This window comes from Mytilus californianus, unplaced genomic scaffold (genome assembly GCF_021869535.1).
Source record: "Mytilus californianus isolate M0D057914Y unplaced genomic scaffold, xbMytCali1.0.p SCAF_4, whole genome shotgun sequence".
NCBI lineage: Eukaryota > Metazoa > Mollusca > Bivalvia > Mytilida > Mytilidae > Mytilus > Mytilus californianus.
In genome coordinates this window covers 10,495,500-10,521,101 of record NW_026262690.1, presented here as the reverse complement: position 1 = coordinate 10,521,101, position 25,602 = coordinate 10,495,500, and the positions used below count along the sequence as shown (strand labels likewise).

Below are 25,602 nucleotides of genomic sequence, written 5' to 3'. Positions count from 1 at the left end.
TCAAGGAATACAGCGTTCTTCTAGCAATGCTGATACGAGCGTCAATGTTTAATTCATTTTCCTTTATTTCTGCTCTTATTAGACCAAGGTATGAAGTATCTTCTGAAAGATATATAGAGTTGTTGCCTAAAGTCCATTGTAAATCAGATCTGTTAATATTTTGGGGTTTATTTAAGATGACTGCTTTAGTCTTTGAAAGATTGATGGTTACTCTAGATTGGTTGGTATGATGATTTGTTACGGAGAGCATACATTGCAATTCCTGTTCTTAGTTGTTAATGAAGGCTACATCGTCTGCGCATTTTGGACAGCCAACATACCATGTGCCAATTTTAAGTCCTAAACTATGAGATTTAAGATCCTCAAGGAGATTGTTGACATATACTTTGTAGAGAAAAGGTGAAAGAATTCCATCCTGGGGTACCCCTTGATGAATATGTAAGCTGCCGTCAATGTTTCCTTTCCATTTAACCTTTGAAACCAGACCATTGTTTAGGTTTTTTACTACAGTTCACATGTGATGGTTTTGTGTGTGTTCATATAGTGCATCCAGCATTATTATATGATCCACTACATAAAATAATTTCTGGCTGTCAACAGTAACCAGATACAGAGGTTGAATTGTGAGATGTTTAACTTCTGCTCTAGCCTCTGTGATATTTAGACCAGCCACCAGCATAGACATTCCCTTTGTAAATTCAAATTGAAGTGTCGACTGTTTGAAATTCTTAGTCAGTGATGGCAGTATGGTACATTCAAAGAGATTTGAAACAACAGGTGTAATGGCAATTCCCCTGTAGTTGTCCATCAACATTGGATTTTCCCTTTTTTTAGCACAGGTATTACAATGACACACTTAAATATATGATGGAACAGCAACTGCAGCCGCTTTTTGCAGACAGCTGCACAGCAATTAAATGTTTTCTTCCAAAGAGTGGCTTTCTATCTTGTATTGAGTAAGTTCTTTGTTTATGAGAGCATTAAAGGTTTCAGTTTCTAGATCTTTCCACTGAAGTTTGAATTGTCTTGCAAAGTTTGGTTGACTATTTTATGTTTTACATTTATTTTTACTTCGATTTTTGCACTGACAGGAACATGACTTGAAGTATTGGATGGACATCTATCATGTGTTTTATAGTTGGAGATAATTGTAGAGGTGATATTGTCTAAAATATAGTCTATTTGAGAACAGGACAGTCCAGAATGGTGAAAGAAAGTTGATTTGTCAGTACAGCACTGTTCTAAGTTCATTTCCTGCACAAATACTTGTATTAGTCTGTCATGTTTGTTATAGTTTCTCGGCGGCTTTAAATTCCATTGAAATCTCCCGCTATGATAATTCTATGAGTTGCTGAATAGTTGAAAGGATACAGCTAACGATATCAAGACATTCAGTTTATTCCAGATAAGAGTCTCCAGAGTTGTTTGTAGGCATATAGACACAGAAAATACATAAGTTCAACGGAGATTTTAGTTCAATTGCTATTATCCGTTGTTTCCGGATGGTATTTCCTAAATGGATGGCGTCAGATGATTTTTCCAAGCTATTGCAACACCCCCTTTCCCTCTTGGCAGTTTGAAATTATCAATTTCCTTATTGGTGTCACTGCATCTCATATACATGTCCATATTTGGTAACACAGTACCTAAAATTTGTTTTTGAAATTCATACAACCAGTGTTCCTGAATGCAGATTATATCTGATGATATTTCCAATGTATTTTAATAAAATAAATTTCCTTTTCCTTCCGTAATTATGTGGTTAAGTATAGATAATCTTTGATAATTTCTTCCGTTGTGTTTTTTCTCTTTTAATTTTGTTGGCTTTGTGCGATTCTGACTATGCCTGGATCTGGTGGTGGGTTGATTTGGTGGACTCCTAAAAAAAGACTTGTCTGAATTTGCTTGGTGGGATGTAGCACTAACAGGTGTTGACAGACAGTTCTGCATAGTTGTGGCTGTAGACGTAGAATCACGAGGACTGTATATCGAGGGTGGTAGTGCCTGTTGTTGGTTCTCTTGCAGATTTATGTTAGCAGAAATTTTATTGCACGGAATGTCCCCAGGTTTTTGGACACTTTTACAGAATTTGTATTCATATTTATGCTGTGGAATCTTGGTGGAATTTAGAATGTAGCATGGTTCTTCCTGTTGTGATGCTGTTACAATTTTCTGGTTGTCGTTCAGAGTTTCTGTTGAAATCTGCTGGTCTTGCTTGCGGTAGCATATTGTTCCTAACGTCCCTCTGTATGGGCTGGTACCGAGCAGACTGATGCATGTGCTGTTGGTATGCATTTTGTGGAGCACCATAATGTGTGAAGAGTGGGTGCTGATATTGCAGAGGATGATGATTTATTCCAACTGGAACATTTGATAGAACATTTCCAGGAGGTGGAGGAACATGCCTCGGTATCATCATGTGTGGATACATGGAGAAGCCGTGATTTGGTTGAAATAGTGGTTGCTGTGTTAACTGTTGTTGATGCATCATTTGTTGTTGATGTATCATTTGTTGTTGATGTATCATTTGTTGTTGATGTATCATTTGTTGTTGATGTATCATTTGATATTGCTGCGTCATAATTTGCATTTGTTGATTTGCTAACATGTTGTTCATGGACATGTTCTGCATCATCTGCATCTCAATCATTCTGAACCTTTGGTCTACAGTGTTATTATTATGATGGTCAGAGTTTAGATGATTTGATGTTGATGGTTGTTGTGTAGAGTTCGTGCTGAAGGATGCCTCTTCTGGTTGTTCATTTTGGTGGCGTAGGCTATTTTGCAGTTCAATAGTGGATGTTAGCTTATTGATCTCATTTTTCAATTTAACTATGTATGCTTTATCTTCAGCATTATTGATCTTAGGTTGCATTGTTCTTATATTCTGTCGTTTGGTCTTTTTCTGTATGTTATCTGACAAAGATGGTTCAGAATTGTGTGACCTTTTTGGAGTGGTTCCATAGCATTGGTTGCTGGTATGCTGGGAATGATTAACCTTTGCAGTGTTGGCTTGATCAGCAGTATAATGTTGGTTATAAATTTCCTTTACCAATGTAGTTTCATTTGATACATCTGTTACAGAGTTTTTATGACATTCTGGTAGAGTAGTAGGTGGCGGGGGAGGTCGCACACAGGTATCAGGAGAGGTGTCATTTACTACTAAAGTGTTCATTTCGGAATGCAGATTCTGTGAATTGGTACCACCAGTTGTGTCTACCTCATACAACATGTTGTAGGTGCATAGAGCACAAACAGAGTTTAAGGAGTTCAGTGCACTAACAGCTGATTGTGAGAGTCTTGCACACTCATAATGTATCCATAGAGAGCATTCACTACACTCAATAGTTTCTAGAAGTGATATTTTATTGCAGATTGAACATATGTCTGCTGTATCCTTATTTAAATCTTTGCTTTCATCGGTTCTAAATGTGATAGCTAGATCATCCAAGTTGTCTTGACAGTTTGTATTTGCCGCAGCAAGATTTTGATTTAGATTTGGCACTGTACTAGTGAGTTTTGAAATTGTAGATGTAATGTTATCATTTAGTGATGTAAGCATGTGTCCCTTTTTGGAGAGTTCATCACATAAAAGTTCGTGAATATCAGCCACATAAAGATCTACTCTAGAGCCATAAACTACCATTGTTGAACTTGTATGGTATAGATTAACAACGAATGTTAGGTTTTTGCCCTCTGAACTAAATACTTTAATACATGTGTCAACCATTGCACCGGATGTTTCATCACTATCTCTAACCATCCCAGCATATTGTGTAGAACAATCAAGTATTGTGATGAGACATTGCCTAGCATGCTCATAAGCTGCTGTACTAAATTCCAATACCAGATTATTTCCAGATTTCATTGTTGATTTAATGTGAGGTTTCGAACAGGCATAATTGTTTCTTTGAATGGCTTTGGTTTTATCTAGAACATAGACCTTATGTATTGGGTTTGAGAGGTGTAGATTGCCGCCCGAGTTCATACGGGTAATCCGTCTTGTTTGAACTTCTGATGTAGCCATTATACTAATTTATACTGATCTTTATTGTTCGGCCCAAGAGTTATGAGGAGAAAGGAGTTGTGCAAGCAGGTGTATCTATGAGCCATAGTATATATACAAATATTGGATTAAGATACAGAGCAGATAGATCAGCACCGTATTCCACCAAGCAGTGTATTAAAGATTTGTATATGATGTTAGCCAGAGACAAATATAAGATAAGTATAACTACGAACGAAAAGCCAAAGGCCCAAGGAGACAACGCGTCGTGGATATTCCCACCGTTCGAAGGCTCTATGGGGTGACGGATTAAGCAGCATATATGTATTTATATGATTCAGGAGAGCAGTTATTTGAAGCAATTATTATATGCGGTAGGTATGAGCAATGAAAGTCAAAATCCCAAACATTTGTGTATAGCCAAGATCCTTGGAGGCTGCAATGGTGAGCGTTTACAGATGCAAAGGTTGAGCCAGGGAGCATGTCGTGGATATTCCCACCGTTGGATATGATATCAACCCCAGCATTGCCTTTGTATCTGTGTTGCCAGTTTCTTAAGCCAGACTTTTGACAACGTCTGTTTTGGGTGAATTCCTTCCCTGATGAGTTTGAACATGTAGTTGTCTCTAAGGGTAATGTTTTTGGACATTGAGGTTCTTTCTTGGTGATGATGGTTGATGTCTATGGCAAAATTTGGCGAGGATGTGTCTAAAGTAGAGTTGATATATCGAATATTGTTATTTAATTCCTCAACGTTTTTTTATTAAGTGTTCCTCTTGATTCTTAAAGCTTGACGGATTTTCGTGTTTCTTGTAACCATTGAAGTCAGTTATTGAATATGGCGGAATTCTAGAAAGGTTACTTTACAGCCTGGATATGATTTTAGAAATTCTAATATTTCCTGATAAGTATCAGGGGTTTGCTCAATGATGTTTTGCTCAGTAGAAAGTGATATGAATTTGCCGTCGTATTTTGTAAGGTCGCAGATACCAAGCCAGACGTACAAGTGTATATTGCCTATGCAATCAATCTGTTGTGCTATATTTTGTTTAAGCCAAGTGTAGCTCTGCTGTGAAGTGCGCGAAGATTTACACCACCATCTGATCTCTAATTCTATCTGAGTAGACACTTGATCCCAAAAAACCAAAGCCTTCAATGCCAGTTAGGACAACTGGTGTGAGTGTTGTATTCCCAATTCTAGGAGGCAATGCTCTTTTTAAGTATTTCTTTAATTTTCTTTCCGACATGAATAGCAGCAGGAAATAATGATATTAAGTTTGTATCTATGAGGCACTATTTATAATTATATACATATATTAAATGAAGATGCGAAACAGGTCAGTAGCGTATTCCAAGCAGTGTATTAAGGATTTGTATAGGTTGTAAGCCAAGTCATTTATCAGATGAGTATAACTACGAACGAAAAGCTAAAGGCCCAAAGACCCAACGTGTCGTGGATATTCCCACCGTTGGAAAGTTCAGTTGGGTGACGGATTTAACTTCGTGATTGAAAACTGGAAAGTCAATAAAACAAATTTGTTGGTTTAAATTTTTACATTGTCTATACTATATACCAAAACCGACTTTGTTGCACTAATAAAGTACAATGTTTAAGGTAGAGGCAGAGGGTTAAAGTTTTGCTAAAAAATAATGGCGGCCATTGTTTCCGGGGCAATGTGCGTGATAAAAAAAATTCAAATCAAAATGATCACTTGACAATGCAATAAATGTCTAAAACCTCATGGTAAGATTCGTGCAATGTTGTAGAACTCTATGATAAAAAAAATTCTACAAATGTGCAAAAACAGGTGCGTCTGCTGTGCTGTGCTAACTTTTAGACATTAGAATAATTCTTAAAAAAAGAACGTTCAGTAAAAAGTACTGGAGTTGAAATAAGAGAAGGAAGAACATATGAAAGTGAAATAGGTAAGTCTTTTGGTTTAGCACTATGTTGTTCATGTATAAAATGTAATAAAAGCTGTTTTGAAGGAATTCATGTGTATGTGAATCAAGCATATGAATCACAAAATGAATAGTGTCTGAAGAGTCATGTAAAAATTGGTAATGGTTTGTCTGAGTTCACACATTGATGAATTATTCAAAAACAGTTTTAATTACTTAGAATTATTCAAATGTAAAAGAATCCGATAAACATTTTGTTAATTTCCTTTTAGAAATGCTACTATTTTAATGGTGCACATTTAATGTTCATACAAAAATGAACACAACTGGAAGTCAAATTATTACCCAATGAAAAGTTCTGCACCATTATAAATACTGGAATCATTTTATCAACTTTAACGCACGTGTCTTGGACTTAGAACTTTGACTTTGACATAAAATTTTGATTGTCGCTTCCCCTGGGAAAACTTATATGCTAAGGTTAATGAACATTGGATGTGTATGTTGCACATTTTTACATTTAAATTCATGCAAATTTAATCTAAGTATGATCTTTTAACTTTAACCTCTAGATGTCCTTCGCACTTATAATCGAATTAGATGAGGGACCCTTTTGGGCCTGTGAGAATGCATGACATGCTTTTGCACATTATCAAAGTTATAAAATGAACACACTTTAACCATATATGATGTTTACTTTTGTACAAACACATTTACACCATCTATACCAATTAAAATCTTAACTTTTGTTTTAACAAAACTTGATGTGATATAGGAATGAACAATGAGAAGTAGATGAAGAAATCACTGCTCAAATGAATGCATCTTTATGTATACCGATAGATATTTTTACAGCTCCACTGGTAGGTTTTGATTTAGAAACTACAAGCCTATGTAAGTTGTTAATATATAAATATATAGAAACATTGTTCTCATGTACAAATCTATCTACTTTAAACTCTCTTATTGGCTGATATTTTCATATGGCAAATATTCGCTCTGCCTTATAGTTATAGCATAATATTTTACCCAAAAAACCTATAATTAAAGTGGCTTTATCATAAATTATATGAACTTTATGCTTTATGCATATATATATATATATATATATTGGTTATTGTACGCAACACCATCTATTCAGTATACTTTTCGAAATAATACTATTATATGAATTCACTAAACGTAGACATATATGTATATCACAGCAGGAAAACTTCCCATACAAATTTATGTTACAAAAAAAATAATTATGAATTAAAGCAAAGTGAAAATTGAATATTGCGAAAACAATATTAGAATAATTAATCATGAAAAAAAATAATTTAGTTTTCTCTCTTTTTTCCCCCATTTCGGTTCATTTTGGTTCATTTTGGTGATTAGACTAGCCCCTCAAGTGCTAAAAATGTTGAATTAGCAGGTAACATATTGTGTATTTATTGAGAAATATTGGACAAGGAAAACTAAACTTACTTTTTTTTCCAGATAGAACACCAGATGTAATACAGATTGCTGCAACTTCAAACAATAATGAATTTAGCAGTTTCATCTTTCCAAACAAACCTATCTCAATACAGGCCTCCGAAATTACAAAAATTACCGTTTCTGCAAATCAGATGTTTTATAATTTACAACCTGTTACGTACAATTTACCACATGAAGCTTTCTCCGATTTTAAAACATTTCTTTCCAAATATCCATCCATGCAAGTTCTTGTTGGACACAACATCAAACGTTTTGTTTGCCATGTTTTGTACCATTCTATAAAGGCAAATCATATGTGGAATGAGTTTACGTCTCACATATGTGGATTCATTGACACATTGGAATTATTTAAGAAAATAATGCCAGGCTTGCCATCATATTCTCAAACTTCTTTGGTGTCAGCACTTCTTGGTGAAAACTATTCTGCACACAATGCATTTGATGATACTAGAGCATTGTTTTCAGTTATTAACCACAAAAGCCTTAAACAATCTTGATTCATTTGTATTTCCTGTCAGCCATCCTTATGATTGTATTGTCCAGCAAGAGAATATAAAGTCTTATAATGAAGCCATTGCTTGTAAAGCAATAACAAGAACACCTGCTTTGAAAGCTGCTAGATCAAACATGAAGCTCTCTCTTTTAATCTTTCTGTTCAGAGAATGGGACTAGTAGGACTAAAAACTTTTCTATCTAAAACTAGAGGCTCTCAAGGGCCTGTGTCGTTCACCTGAATTTACTGATGCTTTGGAAATCATGTAAAATAAGGTTAAAATCATAATTAATAGTATTGGATATTAGATATTATAATGATATCTAAGATAATAACAAAAAACTGCAAAATTTTTGTAAAATTACTAACTCAGGGGCAGCAACCCAACAACGGGTTGTCGGATTCGTCTGAAAATTTTAGGGCAGATAAATCTAAATCTGATGAACATTTTTGCCACCTGTCAGATTTGCTCTAAATGCTTTAGTTTCAGAGATATAAACCAAAAACTGCATTTTACCCCTATGTTCTATTTTTAACCAAGTCGGCCATGATGGTTGGAAGGCGGGGTCATCGGACAAATTTTTGAAACTAGATACCCTAATAATGATTATAGCCAACTATGGGTAAATTTGTCTCAGTAGTTTCAGAGAAGAAGATTTTTGTATAAAATTACAAAAATTTACAAAAAATTGTTAAAAATTGACTATTAAGAGCAATAACTCCTAAAGGGGTCGACTGACAATTTTGGTTAGACAATTTATTTGTAGATCTTACTTTGCTGAACATTATTGCTGTTTACAGTTTATCTCTATCTATAATAATATTCAAGATAATAACCAAAAACTGCAAAATTTCCTTAAAATTACCAATTCAGGGGCAGCAACCCAACAACAGGTTGTCAGATTTGTCTGAAAATTTCAGGGCAGATAGATCTTGACCTGATAATCAGTTTTACCCTGTCAGATTTACTCTTAATGCTTTGGTTTCAGAGATATAAGCCAAAATCTACATTTTACCCCTATGTTCTATTTTTAGCCATGGCGGCCATCTTGGTTGCTTGGCGGGGTCATCGGACACATTTTTAAAACTAGATACCCTAATGATGATTGTGGCCAAGTTTGGTTAAATTTGGCCCACTACTTTCAGAGGAGAAGATTTTTGTAAAAAGCTAACGACGACGGACGACGGACGACGGACGCCAAGTGATGAGAAAAGCTCACTTGGCCCTTCGGGCCAGGTGAGCTAAAAACTGACAGAGGAAATGTTTGAGTCACAAATTGCAAGAAGGTCATCCAAAAATTATTGACTTCCTCACTCCTGAAAGTTAATTCATCATTCTTTGTTTTTTTATATTGAATTATATATTCCATCTTTTAAGCCAATCTTGTGAGGTATTGCCATCACTTGTCATCCGTCTGTCAGTTGTCTGTTAACATGTTTTATTTTGATCTCCTGCTTGAGGAATAGTGAACAGAATTTTACCAAACTTTGCAGATAAATTATTTCTATCAATTAATGTCCTTTCTAAGTGTTGCAGAGTAGGTGGCAATTGGTCAAGAAACATGGCCATCATGGCCGATTGTAAATTGTGATTGGTAGGGATTTGAAACTTTTTCTTACGAAATGCTGTAGGGATTGAAACAAAACATCGTACATTTATATATATTCCTATTAAGGTATTGAACAAATGATTTACTTTATTGCCAATCAAAATAGGAGCCAGCAAAGATCGAGTTTACATAGAAACCATAAGTCAATTTACATTTTGCTTTATATTTTAATTACAAATGATATTAAGTAACAAACAATCTTTGTAGGATGATCAGTTGGAGCTACTTTGGTTCTAGAAAGGAGCTTAAAGGGTCAAGTCGGTACACATTTCAATGATTATTTATTTGATAACAGCATTATAGATTGAAACCAAAAAACTAGATATATGTTTGTTTCAAGGTCCAGAACAAGTGATTTAACTGTGGTGGAAATTCAAAATGGCCATCAGTGAATGTTAAAGCTTAGTCATAGAAATCCAATGGAAAATTTTTAAAGTTGTATTTTGCTAGTTTTGTTTTGTCATTGAGAAAAATAATCTTTACCAGATGCATTGCAAAATGATATCACTCGTTACTGGTGGGTGTAAGTATGATCAACTATGTTTCTTTGGCAAATGAAGTATATATTAAACCTTTTCTGCAGGGATAAATAAACTTGACTTACCTTTCACCTAGTTGTATTTTAAGAAATAAATTGTGTCTTTAAATTATCTTTCTAGATAACATTTATATTATGAGTGAAATGTAAAAAGTTGGGGTTATTTGCGTAAAATGATTGGCAGAACAGGATAAAACTCCCTGACGCACTGTGAAAGGTCATACAGTTATATGAATGAAATAAGTGCTGCAAATCAAACCATGCTTTTAATCCATTTTATTGATTTTGGAATTAATGTTATATGGATAGGTTAATGTATGGGAACTTAAATATGTCCATAAATAAATACTTATATCACCTTTACTGCATGTTGTTATTTATATTTTAAGAAGATACAAAGATTAGATTTTATTATGCCCCACCACAAATGTGGATGGGGTATATAGCTTAACTCTTGTCCGTCCATTCTTACGTCTCGATTCAGTTAAGTTTTGCGTTTAGTCCCATTTCTCAGGAACTTATGGTAATATATCAATGTTTATTCACCATGGACATCTTGTATAGTACAGTACAGTTTACCATCATTTGAGTCACTTTTACCTTCTTTTACATGCTTGATTCAGTTGATTGACTTTGGTAAAGTCTGGCTTTGAGGTTCATTTCAAAGAAACAGATAGTGATATCACAACTACAGTATTCTTCTATAGTACCACACAGATCATCAAAAAGAGCATCACTGTGACCTACATTTAAGGTTGGACATCATGTGTCTTGTAGCTATAGGCACATTTTTCTAGTTAAATACAAATATAATACACTATTAAACCTGAAGTTTTTTTTATGTATGTCAGTTCAAAGCATAAAATGGATAAAAAGATGTTTACTCAATATTGCATGCATGGTTTGGGTGCTTCCCTTGTTGAAGGCCACAATAATAGGTATTCATTGTTTTCCATAAATAAGAGTACTATGGAATGAAAGAAGAAATTGTATATCTCCAATTTAGTTCATTAAACAACAAACATAGAAGCTGTCCTGTGTGTTATGTTTGTCAGTATTCTGTCTACATTTAAAATATATTTAAAAATAAGAAGATGTGGTATGATTGCAAATGAAACAACTCTCCACTTGAGACCAAAAAGACATAGAGGTTAACAATTATAGGTCGCCTTAAGGCCATCAACAATAAGCAAAACCCATACTGCATAGTAAGCTATAAAAGGCCAAGGACTGACAAATGTAAAACTATTCAAACTAGAAAAGTAGCGGCCTGATTTATGTACAGAACAATAAATGAAATTCAAAGATGATATACAGCAGCAAACGACAACCACTGAATAACAGGCTCCTGACTTGGGACAGGCATCGACTACATTTTAATCTGAACCATTAACCTTTAAACAAAAAATAACCAAGTGTGACATAAGTCTGGAAATCTTCAGGGAAACATAATTCAAAATGCCATAATGCACCTATTTTATTTTTTGATGGAATTGATGTTTGAGGTTTCCCATTTCAGACTTGGAGGAGAAGTGGGGGAATCAATTTTTTTATCAATATAATCATCTAGTAGACTTAGTACATCTTGTTCATTAATGTGCCCTGTTAGCATTAGATATAATAAGGATCATATTTCCCAGTGGGTCATAATCTATACAAGTTTGATACTTTTCCTTCTAAATATTAGGTAATCAAAAATATCTAGAATGTTCCCTATAATCTAAGTTTGACTATTTTAACAATAGTGACATTGACAACTAAACTATACAATCATTGAGTGTCTGGATGGGTTTTACAGAACAGAGAATAATGGATAAAAAGTGCAGAATAAAGGCCAACAATTATAAAGAATAGAGAAACATCGACATAAAAAATAGAGAATAATGGAGTGCTAAACTATAAAAAATAGAGAATAATGGGCACGAAATATAAAGAATAGAGAAAAATGATATAAAAAATTAAAGAATACAGAATTGAAGGACCCCCCAACACTTTCTGAAATAATATTAATTTCAATTTATGAATGCCATGACCTTGACCTTTGACCTTACGATTTGACCATATGACCTAAAATTCAATGTGGGCCTGCATATCACGTATTTGTTAACCAAAATTAGATTTTCATTTCATAAAGTTTTGGCTAAAAACGGGAGAAAAAGTGGATTTTTTATCGAAAATAACCTTTTTTGTTGCCATGGTTTCACACTTTTAGTGATTTATCTCTCTTAAAAGGTCCCTTATTTTTTGGCATTTTTTTAAATCGATATGTTAAGAGGTTTCAATCAACAAATTATAAGAAAAAACTATAATTTCAATTTTATACCCTCGAGCCTCATTAAACGAATTTTTTAAATGTAGACATTTTGTAAAAGTCCTGAATTTTGAGGTATTTTATAAAATCCGCAACCTTGAAAGGCATTGTATAAAATAATTTGTATTACCTAAATAGTCTGCTCGGTTTCAGTTAATTTGAAGAATAGGATATATTCAACTAAAAACACAATATCTTGTAGAAAATCGAATGGTTCATTAATATTAAGTTTATTCCTCAATAATCAGCGAGAAAGTTTGTATGTCTATTATTAGTACTTCACACTAAAGCTACGTGAAAAATATACGCAGTCTGTATGTCAAAGGGTCAATTTATAGTGTCTGCTTTTCATGATGGCAGACGGGCATTACAGAATTGTGTAATATGGACCACAGCAAAAAATGAAAATATTTTGAATGACAGATTGTTGTTTGTTAAACATCCAGCATCACATAGTTCATGCATATCCAGGACAACAACAAATGCATAATTTTTTAAATGTGTCAGTTCTTCAATGGATTCATCTGGACGAAGGACATAAATTTCGACTTGAAACTATAGAATGTTGGTTGGGGACAGCAATGATGCCAATTACAGACCCATCGAAGACTTTCAACGTACAGAAAGCGCGTAACCTTCTCTATAAGAGTGATCAAATGTAATGCGACTATTCAGAAACTATACGAGTTAAACACTCTGCTGAACCAAGATATTTTCCCTATCTAGCAAAAAATTGCTGACGGTTGGGTATAGTCCGTATTTCTATACTCAATTCATACCTTGGGATTGAATATATTTTATGCTAAATTTCATATGTATAAATATATAACAGATAAGCATACAAGGTTGTGTTTGGCTGTGAATTGAGATATGACTATCCTCATCTTCACTGCCTTAGGGGATTTTGTTGGTCCTATTAATCTGACCAATATCTGCTTAAGACTTGAATGCACTGAAAAGTCAAAAGATGTACTGAAAAGTCAAAAGATGTAAGTCAACCTAATTATGTTAAGGGCATACGATACAGTTTTGATCCCATATTGAAATTTTGATAAAAATTTGCATGTAGGCTACTTTTTACCTGATTAAATCAAATATGTAATAAAAAATATCCCTTCATGTGCTACTTTTTGAGTAAATTGAGGTTCAAATTTCAGATATTTTCTAAAAATACGGATTTATGGACTTATTTTTCCTTTCGATAGAAATACATAACTTTTTTGTTTTAAAAGATAAACACGAGCTGTTTTTTGTTAAATAATTTGTAATTAATGTGTTATATAAATATTGTATAAATTTGTACATTTTATTTTTACAAATAACTCAAATTTCTCAAATGTTCATGAATGTAGAAAAAAACCGTCAATTTTTGCTGTATATTAATCAAATTTAAAAAAATTGCACTATTTACGTTTTCATGAAAATTGGTACACATAATCTTCTTACGTAATCAAACCAAATGTCATTTTAAAAAAGAGGGGTCCATGAACTCGTTTTCAAGTTAAATCAGTTTGAATGATAAAAATCAGCCGAAAACTGCATATTTTCCCGATAAGTCAACGTTTGACGTCGCGAAAATAACAATTTACGTTAGCAACGTCATTACCTCCCCTGTAACTGTATCGTATGCCCTTAACGTTACTTTGAATCTTTTGGGAACGCAGGAAATAGAATAAGATATTAATATGCGTACCGTTTGTGAAACCCTAGTTTTTCTCAAGTTGATTGTTTTATTGGAAAAAAAAGTATTGCCAGAAATAAACGGGTTAAGAGTTTGAATGTCACTTTGGTATCTTTCGCCTCTCTGTTACAGTCCCTACTTTCCAAAACTATAAAATAATTGCCGATTGCGGTTTTTTCAATTGTAAATAATTCAGTAAACTGTAAAGAAAAGAAAATTATTTACAACATCACACCCGAAATCAATAACTCAAAACCATCATGTATTATTTGTGAATTTGACAGTTAATATTTATCTTCTTGATCTTGGTTCCTTTACAAAAAAAAATTTTGGAAAAGTACTAGACGGTTTTTGACAGAACTCTCACTCATTGAAAAAATACGTAAAAAGTACAAAATTATCTAAAACAATTCTTTCAGCACGATTGGAAACAATAGCAGAACAAATGATGCACTAGTTTTTTTAATTTTATTTTAAATTAACAATTACCATATATATGTAAACAAATGAGTTTTATTCTGAATAATTTTAATTTTTATTTTAAATTAACGATTACCATATATATGTTAACAAATGGGTTTTATTCTGAATAATTATAAAGTAAGGCAATAATAATTTACCGAGGTTCAAATCTCATTTATTGATTAGAGTGACCAATCAAGATAACAAACACAAGTAGAGGGAATCACATTAACTCTAGATAAAAACGAGACCGGATGTGTTTACAGGGTAAGCATCTCGTGCTATGCATACATCATCCATCATGCGAAACAACTATCAGTCCAAATGTCACAATCGGGATTAGGACATACTTTTATTTTGGCATTGCACAAGTCATGTCTTCTTTGACTGTCCATGGCGTTAAAACACTAAATCCCTGGAATGTTTTTTTTTAATTGATTTTAGTCTCTGATGCATGATTTCTTATTATTAATTGTTTTTGGCTTTTAACTTGCTTTGAGTAACTGCGAGTTGTTGAGCCTGTTGACACAATTTGTAATGCATTTCTGTAATTCAATGTTTACTTATTTTGTGTTATACGTCGTTTCACTATTTTTAATATGTACCACCTTTGATAAGTATTTAGTATGACGATAAATTTTCACGTCTGTACTCGTACTGTGAACAACAAATTTATTAATTTAAAAAAAAATGTATTCCGTACTACTAACAACAAAATTATTATTTTTAAATTTTCCTGTGTACGTTATTATATTCAACGCCAATTTGTTCCAGGTCAGAGTTGTCTTTTTGACACGGTTCCTACACTTTTTTTTATTAATATTGCATTTATATTGTTCCATAGATCAAACTTATTCGTTAAGTGTATGTTTACTTGTTTTTTCTTAAATGTCTTTTTGATCGAGTTAAGCCATTTCAATTAATATCTTATAGTGTGTCTTTTTATGTTGTAATGTTACACTACTATATTGGGTTAGGTTGAAGGTTGGCGCCTGTTAAAACGTTAAAACCGGCTGCATTTTTATGCACCTGTCCTAAGTCAGGAGCCTGTTGTTCAGTGGTTGTCGTTTGTTGTTGTGGTTCATAAGTGTTTCTCGTTTTTCGTTTTTTATATAGATTAGACCAATGGTTTTCCTGTTTGAATTGTTTCACATTAGTCATTTAGGCGCCCTTTATAGCTTGCTGTTCTGTGTGAGCCAAGGATCCGTGTTGAAGGCCGTATTTTGATCTATAATTGTTAACTTTTTATACATTGTTACTTGTATGGAGAGTTGTCTCATTGGCACTCATACCACATCTTCTTATTAATAAACAATCGGGAATATGTCATTAGTATAACATAACTATCCTATATATATAGATGTTATTAAAAAAGGGATTTTCAACCTGTGTACTCACATTTTTTTTATTTTCCAAATTTTTACCACCATACTCACAGTTGTTATCATATGGCACTTATTGTAATGGAAGGTATGGTGTCATAATTTATTTACGTTGCTGTAAAATAGAACTCATAAGGATAAACAACACATATGTACTAATACTTGATATTATGTGAAATCAATTAGCTTATTTCATTTAGAATCAATCATTTGATAACCATTTTTTTATAATATAATCAACAAAAATGTCAAATGACGTTCACTATTTAATCCGAGCAACAACATATGGGTGCAATAATGAAACAGAATAATTCATTATTGATTCAGAATCATTCTTCGTTTAATTAATCGTTTTGGTTTTTATTAAACATCAAAGCCGCATCCATTTTGTTTAACTGTTTATTCGATTGTCTGTATAAAAGTTTAATGAACCATCACACTTTTGTACAACTAAATGAAATACAAAAGAAACAAAAGTAACAATAATATGCATAGTTATTCCGATGTAATAGTAAGGTGAAAACGTTTATTGACATTTTAAAGCGTACAGTCGTTACTTATACAAAACCCAATAGTAACTTACCCTTACCATCTAAGAGGCAGTATTCTGTATTCATTTTGTAGACAGAGAAAATGCATATTATTCTTACAATGGAAACATCACAGGAAATAAAAAATGAACAACTGTTACTAAATCACTCATCGATGTCTAATCATAAAATATCACATGCATGCTACGTTGAGTTTTATTAAATTGGGTACTTTTTAAACCATTGTGTCAACAGTTATTGTTTGGATCACATAACGTTCATATCATACATATTTAACAATGGGATATTTTTAAGCATAGCTATCCCCTGAAGTAATTTCAAATTAAGCACAATTAACTGCCATAATCCGAAAACCGGTGTAACATTGACATTCATTGAAGTGATGAAGACCATTTTAATTGACTTTTATGTGCCGTGTTTCTTTCAAACAAAGATATTAACGCACGATGACCTTCCCCCAGCTGATTTAAGATTTAATGTGTGCTAGAAGCATCTCCGCACTATTAATCAAACCTGTTATGTGAACAGACCCAGAACGACTGATGAAGTAATTCAAATTAAGATAAAATAATAATAATAATCCAATGTAAAAAAATCAAAATAAATCAAAAATGAAAAATAATTAATATATTTACATAACAAATTAAAAACACAATAAATACAAATATAAAAAAATTATAAAAATTGGCGTTACGGGCAACATGCTTATGATTGATATGTATTTAAAAAATAAATTAAATACATATCTCAATAAAGAAATTAATTCACATTATTCGAGCATCTATCGCTGCAACTGCAATAGACGATAGAGTGTAGATGTATTACTGTGACTTCAAATAACTTAGACCATAAGGAGAAAGTTATGAGCCGCTTGAGTATACATCTAACAGAAACATAACTCGTAGCGTATTAAATGAAACCTCAAACAATGTGAACTTAATAGCAAAGAGAGCCTTTAATAGAGAGTATTGACAAGAGCTCGAAGCATAATTCGAAGAACACATGTTACTTCGAAATATTATACCTCTCTACGCGTGACATGTTGAGCGCTAGCCCATCCCATGTCAAACATAGGTAACTCAAGTATTTAATACCTACTCTAAAATTATATACCTGCATGTTGAGCGCTGGCCCAGCCCATGCTTATGGGCTCACTTTGCAACCTGAGACGGATAACCTCGAGTGAAAAAAACATTTGCACACTAAAACATGTATCCTAAAGAACTGTCAAATGGACAAACAAATGATTCGTTCACCCGACGAGAGCGCTGCCTAGTTACCCGTTTTATTCAGGGCTGCCTGAGAACTCGGGTAATAATTTTGTGACAAGTAAAGAATGGGTAACATCCATTATTACATTGCCCGAACGAAATGTGTTACACATGCTGCCCTTGTAACGCATTGAGTATCCCCAAAATTATTCCGAGATAGTGATTGTGCCATATTGGTTATGTGTACTGTAACAAACCTTCGTTCTAAAAATAATTAGAGCTTAGTGATAAAAATAAAATAAAAATAGAAATTGATTATATAAGAAAATACTTAACATAGTAATTAATTATAAAAAGCCGTCTACTAACTTAGTAAAGAAATAATGAAAAATAACAGATATATCTGCAACTTATGGTCACTTATGAATAATGATTTTTATTTTTTTTTTTTTTTTACATTTTCAACAGATCTTGATGCCTGTTAACTTCCAATTTTTAATATAACGGGTGTATCCGTCAGATGCCCGACGCATCCCAGTTTGAATTATGTGATTTGGATACCATTAGTTGTATCTTTGAATTAAATATAAATAGTGCTCGTTGTAAAGCTTAATGCTACAGTAACCAATGGGTTACATATTTATATATATTTATACAACTGATCTTATAGACAAATATGATTTATAATAAGTTGATTAATAATAACTCTGTGACAAAAACAAAATGACAGTTTTTAAGATGCCTGTTAACGTAAATTAATTTGACAGTCAGATAAAACAATGTAAAAAACATTATATTGACAGTTAATTACGTTAGTTTTGTCTGTACATTCGGAATAACGCAGGTGTATCCGAAAAAAATACCATTATAACTGCAGTTTAATGTTATATAAGTGCGGATCGAAAATATCTCTCTGTAAAAGTTAATTCCTCTATCGTAGCACACTTAAGTTGGTTAACGCATGTCATACTATTTTGCTAGATGAATAAAGATCTCCCTAGGATATAATACATGTCATACTGTGTTGATAAGGTAATAGAAAACAACGAACAACTGTTTATGCTAATTTCGTGAAGCAACAACCTTTCAACATTGTTATTTTAAGTAGATAAACTATGATGTATAAATGTATTATCAGGGAATATGTCGATTTCAAGCGATCTGTTTCTCTTATAGTATCTTTGTGTCTAAACCTTGTTCAATGGTTGGTGGTAGTTCTTTGCATTCAATAAACTCATCATTAGTATCGCAGATCCGGTAGGTTGTGTGAGCACCCAACGTTTTTCTACGTATTCGAAATATGAAAATAAATAAAATAATGCTCAAAACCATTTTAAATTACATATATCAATAAATCTGTAAAACATGATCATCGTTATCAATCTAAATATATTGTATGACTGAGACGATTATTATCAATTTGCGTTGTGATACCATACTATCCATAACACCTTCTTTTCTATATTTTTTTACTTATTGTTTTAATTGCAGACAACATAGAGAGACGACATAGATGATTTTCATAAGCTAGAAATATCCTCATTTATTCAACGGATTTATTCGTCTTAGATCTGTACTCCTTAACCTTTCCTCATCTGTAATGCATATTTAATTGTCCAAGACAAAATTAAATTGATAAGGTCAATTGCATGTGTTGAGAAATGATTCTAGGTATATTATTTAATGAACTGAGGTAGACTACGGAAATGGTTATGCTGCAGCTGTGTTTATCTTTTATCACTCCTCATTGCAGAAGTGTCATTATTTACTAATGTCTGTGTATTATAACGGTCTCTATAGTTGTGATGTTTTGAGGAGAATAATTTTGTGTGTGGGAAAGTCCGCAGGCGACGGAATATTTACATGAAGAGGAAAGTATAAAAAAAAATAATTGTGAAATGTCATGCGTGTATCAGAGTTTTTTTAATATTGCTAGAGGGGTTAAACAAGGCACACTGAGCCCCACTTTATTTAATGTCTTCATAAATGATATTGTAAACAATTTTGAGGGAAATGATTCAAGTCCCCTTAAGCTTATAAATAGTAAGGTGGGATGCCTCCTTTTTGGGGATAATCTTTTGATCCTGTCAGAATCGAAAGAGGTCTTCAAAACTGTTTGAATAATGTTAAATTAAAATCCATGATTTTCAGTCCGTCCGAACAAAATGGTGAAACATCACATATTTACTATGAGAATGAAGCCATAGAGAGCGAATCAGAATATTCATTTTTGGGAATGTTGATAAAATGTAATGGAAATTTATCACAAAGTACTTTACAGCTGACAAAAAAGGCAAAAAAAGTATTTTTTGCAATAAAATCCTATACTAAATCATTGAATAATCTACCTATAAAAGTAGCAAATAATCTTTTTGATTCTTTAGTGAAACCAATTATGACCTATAATTCAGAAGTAACATATTTGGATACATATATTTTTTTTCATAGAGCCAAAAACAGAGCCTTATCTTCAGGAAAACAAATTAATCAACTTGATTTTGACTGGAACTTATTAATGGTATACATATGCATAAAATATTGTTGAAGAGACTAATATTGACCTTAATATTCTTTCTAATTGTAAGGACATAAAAGATGTAAATAAAATAAAAAACGATATATAAAGTTAAAAATGAAAAATAGATATGAAAATTTAATTGAAACTAAATTTGAAAACATTGATGATAAAAGTAAATTTTATCTATATAAAAAACTTAAAAAAGATTGCAAACTAGAATCTTATCTAAATATTATATCTAATTTTCAGATAAGGAGATTGATCACTAAATTTAGACTAAGTGATCGCTCCCTCTTAATTGAAAAGGGGAGATATTTTAAAATCCCAAGAGAGGAAGGACTTTGTCATAAATGTAAAATACTAGAGGATGAAAAACATTTTTTACTCTATTGTGATTATAATAAAACACTAAGAAATGCCTTTTTTGAACACATATGTATTGAAAATAATAACATTAATAATTTAAATGAAGAAGAAAACATTCATTATTTACTAAATCCATCAACGCCTTTACAAACAAATAAGTTAGGGTCCTTCTTGAAAAAGTCATTAGAACTGAGGGCAGGGGAATCTTAACAGCTTGTTTGTTTTTATAAATTTCGATGCTGTTTTCATTGTGTTTGTTTGATATGTATGTATATATGTTTATTATATGTTTATTGTGTTAATACATGTTGGTCACAAACTGTAAAGTTTATACGACAATAAAATATTTGATTTGATTTGAAAAATAATTAAAATGTTTATGTGAAATTGAGTTAATATTAACTAGTAGCTAAGATCCGAACATATGCTGCATGTAGAGTGTTATTCCGGCTAAGCCATAGTATGATAAGAACTTAATAAACGTTAAGGGTAAATGCTTACAAATAGTGTGATTTTGTCATCAGCAAATTAAAACATAACTAAATATTGTATTCTTTTCAAACGGGACGTATAAAGACACCACGTTCATTTTGATCTATAAAGAGGATAAACTCCTAACTACCCTACTGCCTGTCGATACATTTATTTTTGGCATTGCACTAGTCATGTCTTCTTTGACTGTCCATGACGTTAAAATACTAAATCCCTGTGATGTGTTTTAGTTGATTTTAGTCTCTGATGCATGATTTTTTATTATTAATTGTTTTTGGGTTTTAACTAGCTGTCAGTAACTGCGAGTACTCTCAAATCGTACTTTCTTGTTTATTTGACCTGTTGATACTAATTGTAATGCTTTTTTGTTATTTAATGTTATTCAGGGTTATATCTGGTTTATATACCAGCTTTGATAAGTGTTTGGTATTACTATAAATTTTCACCTCGTACTATGAACATCAAAATTATTTATTTTGTAAAAATATTTCCTTTCTCTATTTGAACTGTACACGTATACCTAACAACAAAATTATTTTCATTTACCTGTGTTTAAAGTTATTGCAAATGGCCATCAATTGCCATCAAAGTTATCAAGGAAATGCAAGGCAAGAGAAGCAATAAACAACTACTGGAAAGTGAATCTTCAAAGGGACGCCAATAGCAAAACAACACTAAAATTTCTCTGTATCCCTAATTTAGACATTGGAAAACCTCATACTATCTGGAATAGTCTACCACCAAATATTGGCGAACTCAGGAAAGCAACAATAAAAGCAAGGCTATGCACAGGGACATATATATTTCAATTACAGAAAGCTTGTTTCTCAAATATTAACCTTGATGCAACTTGCCCAATTTGTCAACTGGAAGAAGAAGATATCATCCATTTTCTCACTCGCTGTCTCGTTCTGGAAGGCATACGCATGGAATCTCTTAAGTGTTATCAAAAGAATTACCATCAGTAAAATTGGGCTAAGAAACTGGAATTCCAACTTTCACGAGAGAACTTGTATTGCCCAACTAATTTTGGATTGTCAGCAACTGGCTCTAAACAATATTCTCCCTCATGATGACCTTTTTCTTAATTCAATAGAAGAATTAAGCAGGAACTTATGTTATAGACTCCATCTAACTGAAACATAGAATAATAAGTATATGTCTAGTTTTCATAAGGTCAGTGTGGTTGTACCGCGCTTTACCTTAAACAACTATCTTCAATTTCATAAAATAAAATATGGCTTTTTTCTCCAATCTAAGGAATAATCATTAATGCATTTTCGACAGTACAACTAGGTCAGTGTGGGTGTTCCGCGCTAAACCTAACATCAATCTTTTACACAGAATTAAATGCTGCGAAAATCTAAATGTTTAAATCTTCATTAGGTTAATATGGCTGTTCCGCGCTTTACCTTCAATTGCTTTCTTTAAATCCGTAAAATGAAACAACTGAAACAACGTTTATCTTAAATCTAAAGTCATCATAAAGGTTTTTGGACAGAACAACTAGGTCAGTGTGGGTGTTCCGCGCTAAACCTATCAATCCTTTACGTAAAATTAAATGCTGAGAAAATCCATGAAATATTAGAATAACTGGTCAGTGTGGTTGTGCCGCGCTATACCTATAGTTGGAATAAATGTACATGTTTGCCGTTAGTTTTAATACCCAGTAGCTTCACATATATATATATAACAGATAGATAATGGCTATGCATAATTAGATCGCTTAGGACATATAAGCTTATATGCATGATTTTATTGATTTTATATCGCCTAGTAGTGCTCATAGACAGATGTAGTAGCTCCAGCATGTAGCAGGCAGGAAACTGAAAACTCGTTATTTTTTACCTTTAAGTAACATTGTTTAGTGAATGTAAAGATTTTTTACTATAATGCATGCCCTGTAAATAATATTCAAAACTTTTTTTTTAAATTTTATTAATTACTTTTAAACTGTGACCCATTTTTAATGTACATAGAACTTATTATTATTATCTTTGCAGGGATTTAACTGTACATAATGTTATTTTTAAATAGTTAGGTATTCACTTAATAATTTTTATAAGGATTAATCAACCTTAATTCAGTAAGGTTGGTGTACTCCAACTATTGGAGGAAGATATAGAGGAAAGAAGAAGAATGGCTGATATTTTTGTTCGAGCATATTGTTTTTCTTAAATTGTTTAACATTTCATAGCGGTATAACATGTTACTTTTATTATTCTTCCCTTAGTTTATTTATTTTGTATTTACATTGTATCATAGGTCAAATTTATTTGTTAAGTGTATGTTCACTGGTGTTAATATGTCCTTTGATTGAGTTAAGCTATTTCAGTTGATATTTTATAGTGTGTCTTTCTATGTTGTGATGTTACACTATTGTTTCAGAAAAAGGGTGAAGGTTTGGTACCATTAAAACGTTTAAACCCGCTGCATTTGTTTGCACCTGTCCTAAGTCAGGAATCTGATGTTCAGTAGTTGTCGTTTGTTGATGTGGTTCATAAGTGTTTCTCGTTTTATATAGATTTGACCGTTGGTTTTACCGTTTGAATGGTTTTACACTAGTAATTTTTGGGGCCCTTTTTAGCTTGCTGTTTGGTGTGAGCCAAGGCTCCGTGTTGAAGACCGTACTTTGACCTATAATGGTTTACTTTTATAAATTTTTACTTGGATGGAGAGTTGTCTCATTGGCACTCATACCACATCTTCTTATATCTATGACTACAGGACGTGCTTATTCCGAAAAAGTTTAGCAAGAAGTTCCCATATGGTATAGTAATTTTTTAAGGAACGTGGAACAAAACTATAGTATATAACCTGATGCAACTTCTCTGTTTCATAGTTCCATATCTTACATCGTATACAAAATATAAATAATGTATGCCACTTCTCAGCCATGGGATTACAGTAAACATGTAAACGATAAGAAAGAATTTATAATATTAACATTTCAATATGTATATGTATGACATACCGAGATGATATATTACAAACGTATTCAATAATTGTAATGAGTTTAGTCTCTTACTCAAATTGTAGATATGTGTACGTCCCAAACAATAACGGCTAGAATAGTACTGAATAAATTAAGATAGAATTAGTCAACAGTAAATAATTTTTAAAGGTGCATACCAACGATAATAAAACGAGAGAATAATATTTTTTCGAAATTATTGAATACGAGTATCCAAATATGTTACACTCATCAATTGCATTGAAACTGTACAAGCTGTTTCTTGTAAAATCAATAATGAAATTGTATGTTTCGATAATCAACCAATGAATATGAGCATATTTTTTTTAGTAACTATTCAAATAGGCAAGTTATATGAACGACATTCAGATTGCCCTCAGAAAATAAAAATGTAAAATAAACTGACCTGTCTTGGAAAAATAAACGTATACCATTTTAACCATAGAACTGTCCAAAACTATTGTATGACTAGACCCATATCTTTAAAACCGTATCCACCCGTTCCGCAGCAATAGACGACGAGTCGACCAATAAATCGACTATAACCGACGATCGATCCTATATTCATGATATTATCCATATAAGTTATGTTTAATGACGAACGGTTCTTGTATATTACATATACTAGTACACATTGTTTATTCATTAAATGAAAAAGTCGTGCCATGAAAATCTGATTTGTTTGCTCCGGTCCCAACTATAGCATACTTTTGGTTTTTATCTAAATTGTCAAAAGATGCAACAGTGAAACTGTCTGAACTTAACAAATTAGGTTCTTTATCAAGCTGAATGCACCTACTACTAATAAAACGCTTCAGTGACTCCTTCGAAACAGTTGCACCAAGCCGATTACTAATTGCTAAAAGTTCTGTAGAAGAACCACTGTATTTGTCCAAGACATCACTTAGAAGCAAATGAAGTGGTTGACCACATTTAGAACTTTGAGCATTAAAAATGCAGCTAGCAATAAAAAGCCTAGGAAATAATCTTAAATATGAATCATCCATACCTAAATAGCTGTTTTCCCAAGAATAAGACACATCTCTGCGCAATTCTTTCTCCTCAATTTCATTTGCAGTAAGTCTATAAATGAAATTCCAAAGAACAGGGTCAAGCTTCTGTATCTCTTCATGCACATCAAAGCATCTAATATCAGGTACATTTTGTAGTTCAGAAGAATTAACACTTGAAGAAACATATGATTTAATACACTGTCGGGTGATTTTTAATGTTTCATCAAGACATTCAATCTTCTTCATTGCCTGCAAACTTTCTGACAAGTCATCAAGTATTTCTGCAAGGCCTTATTCACAGCTTGAAGTTCATCAATACTTTTTTTATGACCATTAAGCTGTGAATGTGCACAGCGCATGAAGTCTGTACCTACTCTATATACCATCCTACCTGTTTTCAAACTCTCTGGCAGCCAATAGTGAAGTGCAGAACCTAAGCATGACTTAAGCATTCTAAAAATCCACCTAATATCATGCTTTATTCTATTTTCACTCTCAACATTTAATGAAATGTTTAAACTATTGCACAATTTTGAGACATGTCCACAATATTCTGAGTATAAAGACTGCAGTAAAAGTGGTGTATATGTCAAAAATTTGTTTACAACTT

The 25,602-nt window shown here is 32.6% G+C and overlaps 1 protein-coding gene across 1 annotated transcript in view; it reads right to left on the bottom strand.

Annotated features, from left to right (window-relative positions):
- Positions 1 to 16,591, bottom strand: part of LOC127737455 (beta-1,3-galactosyltransferase brn-like) — a 52,273-nt gene extending 35,682 nt beyond the window's left edge. The window contains exons 1-2 of the mRNA XM_052248160.1: positions 16,457 to 16,591; positions 15,884 to 15,982 (exon numbers count right to left, since the gene is read on the bottom strand). Of these exons, the coding sequence (XP_052104120.1) occupies positions 15,884 to 15,933 (50 nt within the window). The 5' untranslated portion in view covers positions 15,934 to 15,982; positions 16,457 to 16,591. The remainder of the gene's footprint in view (positions 1 to 15,883; positions 15,983 to 16,456) is intronic.
- Positions 16,592 to 25,602: the final 9,011 nt, after the last annotated feature.